This window comes from Glycine max, chromosome 14, assembly GCF_000004515.6.
Source record: "Glycine max cultivar Williams 82 chromosome 14, Glycine_max_v4.0, whole genome shotgun sequence".
Taxonomy (NCBI): Eukaryota; Viridiplantae; Streptophyta; class Magnoliopsida; order Fabales; family Fabaceae; genus Glycine; species Glycine max.
In genome coordinates, this window is record NC_038250.2 from 12590194 (window position 1) to 12600950 (window position 10757).

The 10757-nt window shown below is 32.9% G+C and overlaps 1 protein-coding gene across 12 annotated transcripts in view; it reads right to left on the minus strand.

The window, feature by feature from the left end:
• LOC100500679 (uncharacterized) overlaps positions 1-7157 on the minus strand; it is a 40059-nt gene extending 32902 nt beyond the window's left edge. For 9 of the 12 annotated variants that reach the window (XM_041008750.1, XM_041008746.1, XM_041008745.1 and 6 more), the window contains exons 1-4: positions 6551-6656; positions 5634-5849; positions 5345-5512; positions 4237-4306 (exon numbers count right to left, since the gene is read on the minus strand). In XM_041008750.1, coding sequence (XP_040864684.1) covers positions 4237-4306; positions 5345-5512; positions 5634-5849; positions 6551-6631 — 535 coding nt within the window. In that variant the 5' untranslated portion in view covers positions 6632-6656. 12 annotated transcript variants of the gene reach the window in all.
• Positions 7158-10757: the final 3600 nt, after the last annotated feature.

Sequence of the window (10757 nt, forward strand, 5' to 3'; positions counted from 1 at the left end):
GTGCTTTAATGCAGCAAAGGAGATGGTGACAACGGGGTTGAGATGAGCCCCGGAGATGTGGCCTATGGAGCATATGATGATCATCACAGCAAGTCCACTAGTTGTTGCACATCCCATCACAGTTTCTGGTCCATGTGACTTTTCCTTCTCAATTGCAGTGCCTATTGCCGCAAACATGAGAAAGAACGTGCCCATAAACTCTGCTCCAACCTGGTTTAATGTAGAGTCAACTCAACAACATCAATTCATGCATATCATTTTGCTAGATAAGGAACTTAACTTAGTGTAATTTTGAATATACCTTTTTTCCAAGACTAATGTCCATTCCTTTCTTTGTTGATCTCTAAATAGTAAGTAAACTGAAATCAAAGGGTTGATTTGGTTTGGTTTAGGGTGAGGATGCAAAGAGTGAAGATGTATTATATATATAGGATGGGCGTGAGTGATTGAATCTAATGAATTTGTGATAGCACAGCCTGGTTTAGAGGACCAGTGATCTCCAGAGAAGAAGAGATAAAGAAGAAATAGAGGAAGAAAACTCATAGTAATTTTCGTTGCCGAGTTTGTCTTTTTGTGCTTGTATAAACCTAACAGAATTACACCATCAAGGCAAAAGGGGAGACATGCTAAGGCATGGCAGATTCTAGTGCTGGGAAGGAAGATTCAAATGCATACTCAGCAAAATCTCAAAAATCCTTCAGGCTGATGTATTGTTGTTTCTTTTGGGCCTACTTCTTACTATATGCCCCTCCTGTTGATTGACTTCTGACTGCACCCCTGAATTGCTATCATTTTGGCACAAAGGAGAAGATGAGCCAGCTCATGAGTGGTTGAAGCAGATCAGGGATGAATTGAAACTGTGAGCAATGCATGTTGTATGTTGTATAGTATATATGTAATGGAACACGTAGCTTTTTGCATGGTCGCAAGACACTGTGGATGTGTTGATCGAGCCTTGAATAGTGGGTCAATCAATATGTTTTCCTCCTCTCTTAAGGGAAAAGATAAACACTCTTTTGTGGGCTTTTACTTTTAGATCTCTATATTAAGAGATATTTTACTGGACAATTGATATTGCTGAGATATTCCCATGTTTGTCTATTGAAAATATTGGATATTTGGATGTATCGAAATTGTTGCCTAAGAGAGTCAATCAGAAGAAACAAAATAAAGCTAATTTTTCTTGCCTAAGATCTTATCTAGAGTAGATATTAATTTTGTTGGAAGGAAATGAAAAGGAGGAAGTGGAAGGAATTTTATGAAATTTTGTAATTAGGTTTAGTTTTTAAAAGGAGAGGAGAAAGAAATACAAGGGAGGGAGTGGGAAAAAATATTATTAATTTTATTGTTCTGTTTTAATATTGGAAAACTTCATAACATAGAAAAATTAATATTCAAAACATTTTAATAGTATAAAAGGAAAAATATATTTTGACACACAAATGTTAATAAACACCTAATATGAGAGAGATAGATATAGGTATGATAAGATAATATAAATGTGATAGAAAGAAATATAAAAAGAAATGAAAATTATTGATAATGTATGAAATATTAAAATATCAAAACATCAATAATACTCTGGATTATAACTCATTATTATTTAAGTTTTAAAATTTAAAATTATAAAAATAAGAAAATATATAATTTTTTAAAATTTCTTTCCTTTCCTTATTAACTAAATAAAGTATTTAATTAAAATCTTCTTTCTCTCCTCTGTTGAAATCACTCACATTCCCTCCTCTCTATTCAAGGAGTCTCCAGAAGCCATTGTTTTACTTTTATTTCTTTTTAATATAAATTAGTAACCATCTATATAAAACCTCATGAGTGATTGAATCTAATGAGTTTGGCACAAAGGAAAAGATGAGCCAGCTCATGAGTGGTTGAAACACATCAGGGATGAATTGAAGATGTGAGCAATGCATGTTGTCTGTTATGTAGTATATATGTAATGAAACACGTGACTTTCTGCATACTGCATGTTTGCAAGACACCGTGGATGTGTTGATCGAGCCTTGAATAATGGGTCAATCAATATTTTTTCCTCCTCTCTTAAGGGTAAAGATGAACACATGAGTGAGAAAATAGATGAGTGGTTGAAACTGATGGCAGTTAGGTACAAAGAAAAAAAGAGGTAGATGTTTACTTGTACGAGGACGTGTTCGGTGTGGGAAAATACACGGGTTTGGGAAATTGATGGCAGCTAGGTACAAAGAAAAAGAGGTAGTTGTTTACTTGTACGTGGAAGTGGCATGTGAGTATTTTACTCTACTAACCACTACTTTCTTCATCTGATAATTAAGTAACTAAGCCGAATCAGTTGAAGTATGTGAAAACGATGTTATGAGATCGACAAAGCTTAATTAATTACGTCAAACAAGTCTTAATTTGAAGGAGATAGGTGATACTATAAACTCTGACGAACGTTTTGGTCTATTTCTAGGTTTTTATATGCTTTTGTGTCATATCAGATGATAAGTTTTGTTCGATTAATACATGATTTCAATTTTAAAAGGACACAAGTCAACGACAATACATAGGAGGCCCTCATGCCCTGCCACCTAGATCCACGAAGCTCATGATATTCATGCATGCACCAAAAATAGACCATAAAGAAAACGGAGCATTCATTTAAAGAAAACAAGTTATAAATAAAATTATTTTTAAAAATTTGTTTGTTTTTTTATAATTTTTTTAATTTCTAGAATATTAATTTTTTTTCCTATATTTTATATCTTTATTCAATTATTATCTTTCTAAAGTAATGAAATAGATTGAGAGATAAGGAAAATATAATTTTAGAATGATAGTGTAATTAATAAACTTTTTTAAAAAAACGTGAATTAATTAAAAAGATTTTAGGCATGCACGTAGGGAGTAAGTTTCCGTAGTTGAGCCAAAAATTGGTTCTCATTGCTGATGAAATATGCAAGAGTCTACCTACCCAGACAAGAGGAGGGCGGTACGTACCACTTGAATAAAAAAAATCCAAAAATGGTTATGATTGTCGTATATTTAACGAGGGTTATTAATGGAAAATAAATCTCTGCATATTTTTGTTCGTTAATTTGTGATATTAAACATGAACATACAGTTTGGTGTGTTTATGAGCTAAACAACAAAAGGGATTTTTATACGAACAGGAAATCAAAAGGCTGGTTTCGAGGACCAGAGACCTCCACAACAAGGGAAAGGTAAAGGAAATTGATATTTCATTGATTATCTGCTTGGTTAGTACATGTTTATTTATAGTATTCCTTTGTAACAGAATTTGTAATCTTTTGTCTAAGGAATATTAATTTGTTATGCTTGCCTCCCACGATCCGACAAGCACCAAGCAAGAAAATACTAAGGATGTATTGTTGAATTTCCCATCTCACCCTTCAGACAAAGTCCATAAGGTAAGCGGGTTTCTTTACTACTCTCTTGGGCTTCTCTCCTATTTGCACCTGTGCTCACTACTAGAAAACAGGCTTTTGGTTCTTTGACCCATTCTACATCGGTTATGAAGTGTCATCATAAGAGACGATGTTGAAAGTCTCGCGCCCTTCGATGTAGAATAGTGAACATTCTACATCGGTTGTTAGCAAAAACTGATGTAGAAAGTAACACATTCTACATCGATTATTAACGACGACCCGATGTAGAATGTCGATTTTTCTTAACCATTCTACATCGGTTGTGGCTATAACCGATGTAAAATACCTTCCTTTCTACATCGTTTGCTGCCTAACCCGTAATAGTATACTATATCTTTCTACATCGGTTGTTCTGATAACGGATGTAGAATGATGACCTTCTACATCATGTCTTTGTGCGCCGTAGTAGTTTACTATACCATTCTACATCGGTTTTTGCCAATAACCGATGTAGAATGGATACTTTCTACATCGTTTGTTGAGACAACCGTCGTAGATGTCATAGCATTCTACATCGGTTTTTGTTTATAACCGATGTAGAATTATTAATTTTTTTTGTATGCTTTCTGTAGGTCATTGAAAAGATTCTATTACTGCTTCATATTTTAAGCACCAATTCTTTATCAACTTTTTAAACAACTACTTACTCAGCTAATCATTCACTTAAAATTTGGTCATTTTAAGACTTCATCTTACTTTATTTTTCTGTAGACTCTTCAATATGATTACTGTACAATAAAAAAAAATAATAACAGTGATTGCATACAAAGACTAGTCAAAGTAAAGGAAAAAAGAAACAAAAGCTAATCTTCACCTGTTTCAATATGCTTATAACCTATAGCTGTAAATGTTTTTGCTGCTTTAACAATTTCCTTCTGGAAGTCCTGGATCAGAAGATAGTTTTATGCACATCAATAAACAGAACCAGCATGAGAAGACAAATCATTTAAGATAAATTTCTTTCACGAATGTTATATGACAACTACTACAACTGTGGTTCAGAAAGGCTGCACAGTCATGTTTAAGTTAACCCCACCCCCGGGTTAATTTATACATTCCCCATCTCTCACTACATCACTTAGGTAAAGCTGATAAATAAACCTTCCATATGTATTCCAAGAGATATAATGTTAAATGTAGGATATCAATGTTTGGGGGTAACAACGGCGGCAACAAGATAATCCGCACCCCTTCTTTTCCAAAACCCCTTTACAAACTGCCAGATCCAAACTTAACATGAAATGGATTTAAAAGTTGTTGCAAAAATAGGTAAGAAAAATGTGAGTCCATAAATCTGACAAGCACAATAATGCCACTCACCATGCATGAACATTGAATAGACTAAAAAAAATGTGAGTCCATAAATCTAACAAGCACAATAATGCCACTCACCATGCATGAACATTGAATAGACTTCCCTAATAAGCACATAACATTCTATTTTTAGTCAATATGAAGTAGGAAATTCCTTGAAGCTCAAATTAAGGCAAAGCTCTTGCGTTTAATTCTCCCAAGTGCAAAAAAGATCTAAAAGAGCTTTTGTTTTTGAATTTTAAGTATACTCATGGATCATCAACACATGTTAAAAATACAAAAATATCAAGTTTTTATTTTTAAAAAATATTGTATCAAAAGTATAAAAGTTATTTAATTAAAAAAAATTAGAAGAGAAATTGTATTGGTACAAAAATTTCGTGATAAATGTTATGCAATAAAGAAAGATGAAAAGAGAGAATATAAAACAAGATGATTGACGTGATAAGAAAAAAGATACTCAGAGGTCCCTCTCATTAAATTGAATCATTGGGCTTGACTTCCTAACAGGCATTTATGTATGTTGAGCCTACTCACTCACTCCTCTTGTTAGCCCAATTAAACTTCACAGTGGACAAATTTAAAATTAAAAAATCTTTGACCATTACTTCATCCAATAGAATCACAAGATACTCTGTTGGCAAAAGACGTGAATGTCCAGAACCTCCAGTGGGAGTTCGGAGGTAGCAACCAGTGAGGAAAATCTCTCTCCCTCGCTTCAGAATTCCATTCTGCAGTCCTGTCAAGTCATAGAATCTGCTGGACAAAATACAATACTTGTATTTTATGCAGATAGTTGAAATAAATGTAAGTCATTGGAAACTTTAAAATCTTTACCATAAGAAAAGTTGATTCGATGAACAATTAAATGCACATGCATTACAAAGAGAACTTTACAGCATGCGCGTTTTGCGGTGAGCCTGATGCGTTGAAGAAAACCCTGGGGCATGAAAGGCTCACACCAGTCATAGTTGCCATTCTCTGATTCTTCTCTGCTCTTGGGTTCTGCTTCTGTTTCTGTAGAGGGGGGTTTATGATGAGATCTAAGGAGTAGCTGTGGCTGGGGAGGATTTCTGTACACATATTTCTTATCCGTTTGCAACCAATTGTTGTCTACCAAGTACAGTATAAGATATATTTTTCTCAGAAATTATCTTTTTAATAATAATAATAATAAAAAACACAGAGAGATAAATTATTGGTGTACTATTGGAGGAATCAAGGTTATTTATATTCAGGATCTTTCTACGGTAAGTCGGTAACTAATTTTTTTTAATCCCTATAGCAACTCGAATGTTCTGTCCAACTATCTGAGTTATATCTTTCATATTCCAGTAAGTAAAGTGATGATAATACTATGTCGTGAGAAATAATTATATTAATAATAATAATAATATATTTATAAGAGAAAAAAAATTATACTTACAATGCATAAATATTATATTTTATATTGTATATATTTTTAACTTTTAAGAATAAAAAACGTACAGTAAAAAGTTTACAACAATTTAGATATGTTTAATTAAATGAATTAGATTTTCTTGTATTTTTTTATGTCTTCTGAATGTTCTGATGTTATCAAAATTAATAGAATCAAATCCTAATCCAAATTAACAATAAGAAATTTCCATAGAAAGAATATTTACTTTTCCCTATCCTGTATTCGAAATTTTTTGTCCTGACATTTGCAAACTTTGTAATCTAGATAAGCCCATTTTGTTCCTTTTATTCGTGTTCAGCTATTTTTTTCATGTATTTTACTATGCATCAAATTACAAAATTGAGTTTGACCTTGATTGATTTAATACAATTACCTGCGGTGTAGATAAACATCTATGATATTGGAACTCCAATAATCCCCTAATGTAAGCATGTGGATGTTTGTGCCTGCACATGATAAGCGTCAATCATTACAAAGCCAAAATAAAAACAGCCTTATCCAACTAAATAGGATTAGTTACATGAATCAAAGGATCTAGGAGCAAGTCTTTTTTTCCAGATTTCTCCTAAAGACCTAACCCAAATTACTTTCTACTGCACTTAATATGGGGTAACACGTCAAAACTGATGCTTATTTGTAAATAATGTCTTGATCTCCACCTCTCATCTCGCCCAAGCATTTTATAATTATAACCAACCAAATAATAGTGTAGCTAAATAGAGAATCAAGAATGCAGAAGTTGAATTTAGCTTATGGAGAAACCAAATGCATTTTAAATATTTTCTTCTCTTACAAGCGTTTATGGATGAGTTTATTCAAACAAGGCCTAAATCAAGCGCATGTGAAATTTCACATTCATTCCCCGTACTAAACCGTATTCAGGAAGAAGAAAAAATGCTTTAATTCCAAATTACCTGGGAGCACAAATGCATCAATAATAACAGCTTCTAGAACACTGTTCAAGGACAGGAAGTTCTTCGCGTATATGGAATCAATAGTAACACGAGTATTTTTAATGCTGGTGGAAAAAAGAGAGACTCAATTTTTAATGCTTACCTATTTTTAATTGGCTCACAAGAAAATATATAATATATTACCTAATACTGTATTACTATGACAGGGATTAAAAAAAATTAAAGCTATTACGAAACACATCAAACAGAACAAAATGGTCACCTTCCAATTGCAAAGGCTTTATTACCAAATAGTGAATTACTACTTACTTCTTTTCTTCTTTTTTTTCAAAATAGTTCTTAAATTAGATAAATTATCTAAGTCATACAGGTGCTAATTTTTTATATTAAATTTCAAACTAATATTAGTAATATATATCAACATAAGTCACAATCCACTTTGTAACTTTTTTAACCCGTGGTTCACGTGATGACATTGATAAAGATCAATAAAACTCATTTGACTTGAGGTTGAGGATAACTATTAGTAATAATCATATTATTAAAATTTTAAGATATATAATTATAAAAATACTTCTTTCCGTTCTTATAAACAAATGATAATATATTTAAACTATTATTTGTTTCTTATAAAAACAGACACGAGGGTGCATAACAAGATTTCTTTTAATTACAAAAGTATTTAACAGAATATAAAACATTAAAAAAATCAATATAAATTATTTATATGTACTTGTAATATTGATTATTATATGTACATATAAATAATACCATTGCTGCAGGGTTAAGGCTATGGACAAAATAATTAGTAAGATCAACCATGGAATTATATTATCTCATAAAAGACGCAATCCTCTGCAAATTCACAACATGCTCACAACAAAGTCAAGTGAAAAAATATAACACCAGTTTTTTTGGATAAGCAAATATAAATATCACACCAATTGCAAGTAGTTTACCGAGCATAAAGTGAATATGAAGTCCTTTGGTTCACCGCATCAAAAGAAATTGAAGAGAAAAAGAGTTTGAACAAAATTGACCTCCTAGTAGCATTGCACAAGAATATCAGAATGAACTAAACTAAACACAAAATGCAACAACACAAGTGGATTAGAATTGTGGGAGAGAACATAGAAGAAGGGGACATAATATTCAGTCATCTGAATAAATATAGATATCTTTCAGATTTCAGTTACATTATTAACTCAAGATTATTTTGCCAGTTGACTTAGATGCACAAATTGAGAATCTCCTTTTTTCACATGTGATGCATTCATTCAACAAAATCTAAGGAACCAAAATGATATCAATATGAAAGGACCTAAGAGCTAGCAGAGGGAAAATAAGAAAACCAAGAAAACGACTTTCAAATCTAAAGTACAGTTTGTATGAAAATCTGAAACTGCAAGATTTATTTCTAAAAGACTAAAGTGCAAGAAATGGAGGATGGGAGCCACATAGCATGGCCAACTAAGGCATTGTTTTGGATTACCTCAGGACATGTCTTAATTAAAATTTGTCCAGTCCCATTTTCAAAATTCATTTTATTTGCTGTGCTCAACTGATCCATGGCCAACTAACATGATCAATTGTTGCTGACATTCCTTTGGTCTCAATACCACCCCATTCTTCACAGAAGCATTTCCAATCATTCTCAGACACGATGGTTAAGCAACCTTCCTAGAATCCATAAAAGTGATGGAAGTAAGATAGGGGCAAGAAATTAAGTAACTAAAACTACACCCATTGAAATTTGTAAAAGGAGAAAGAAAGAAAATAAAAGAGCAAATGGAAATCATAATTTACTTGTTTAAATTTTTAAAGGGATTCAAAGCATACTAAAATAAGTGAATTTAGTTTGTCTCAAATAAAAAAAATAACGTAAGATTGCTTGACACAATTACAGAAAATAATATCAGCTTTTTTCAACTTACAGAAGATTCCCTCTGGATTATAGCACCACGTTTGAAAACCAATTTAGGAGGTCTTTCAATCAGCTGAGTGCTGATGCAAAACAAAAACACAAAAATCATCATCACAATTTCCTAAAGATTTAATTAGAAAGAATGAAAAGGTTATCAATGTGCAGACCCAATAACTCTGTCAGTTGAGAAGAGTAATCTTTGCTAGTAAAGTCCCTATCACATGCAGGATAGGATACCTTTGGGCAACAAATCTTCTCCTCATAACAGTTGCACAAAAAAATTTTAATTTTCCTCAAATTTAACTAAACACCAATCAAAATCATATTAAGTAGTAACTAAAGCAAACTAAATGCATACTGTGGAAAAAAGATGCAAAATATGACAGATTATAAAGGTGATGTAGCAATGTACCTTTTCACACAACATTGAATCAATTACCCCATCTAAAGTTTCAAGTTTAACTGAATTCTTCAGGGTTGGACTAATGTAATTTCTCCATTTTGAAATCCATGACAAAGGCACCAAGAAATACTTGTTGTGCATAGAAAGTGACATACTTTTAGCCTGGAATAATTTCTCATGATTCTGACATTTTTGTTTAACTAATCTGCAACATGAAGACTGAAGTCACTTTAAAATTTGTCTATATAAGCTCTATATTAGTAGCAATGAATGAATGATAAAACCTCAAGGAGTCCTCCAAGCATGCTTCTTCAGATAATTCATTACTGCATTGGGAACACTCTTCAGAATCTGAAGAAAAAGTTGGGCCACCCAAAGGATCATCAGGCGTTAAGAAGAGCCAAAAGCACTCAGGAATAAGCACCAGCTTAGCACCAGGAGCTTGCTCAGGCATCGATTGACCATGTGGACAACTAATGGCTGTTGTTGGTCCAGCATCAGCTTCAGACGGAGCATCAAGGATTTTTCTTTTCCACCACTACTGCAACCTACAAAAGCATGTTCCTCAGCATGAAATCATCTAAAACCATTGCTTTAAAACCATCTTAATAGTATAGGGAAGAATAAACAATCATCACCAAACCTTTTCCTACTAGGTGATGTCAACTACATAGATCATATGATGCCACAACATTTTGTGCAAATTATGTTTATAGACAAACTATTGATTTGCCTATAGTTTTCTCTATAGTATCGTGAAGGAAAAATTGGAGCTAATGAAAACAAGGGATACCGATCAACCAGCCCAGCTATTAACAGTTTTCAAAATACAAGAAATAGAACATTAGTCCAACCCCTACCCCCTTTCAATCCCCTTTTTGTGGCAGCATGAATGGCAGGAGATGACACAAAATGTTATCATACCATGGTCTGGATATGTAATACTTTCCATCTAGAATATCCCATGCAAGTGACTTCATTGATTCTCTTCTATCCCGATAGGTGTCAGCTGACACCACTGTCATAGCCCCATGAATCAGGCAATCCCGACAGTGGTTATCATGAGACAATGTTGGTCCTCCACCATACTAAATTTCAAAAGTCAATAAAGGGAACATGTCATTTATATTATAACAGCAAATGGCCAGAGCCAAAGTAGCAATAGGGACAAGAATTTGGGGTAGATATACAAATAAACCATAACAAAGAAAATCATCATTATCTAAATCTCTCAGCAAATCATGGACTTCCTGTTAATTATATTAGATACAATAATTCATTCAGATAAGTATACACTGTTCAAGGACAGGAAGTTCTTCGCGTATATGGAATCAATGGT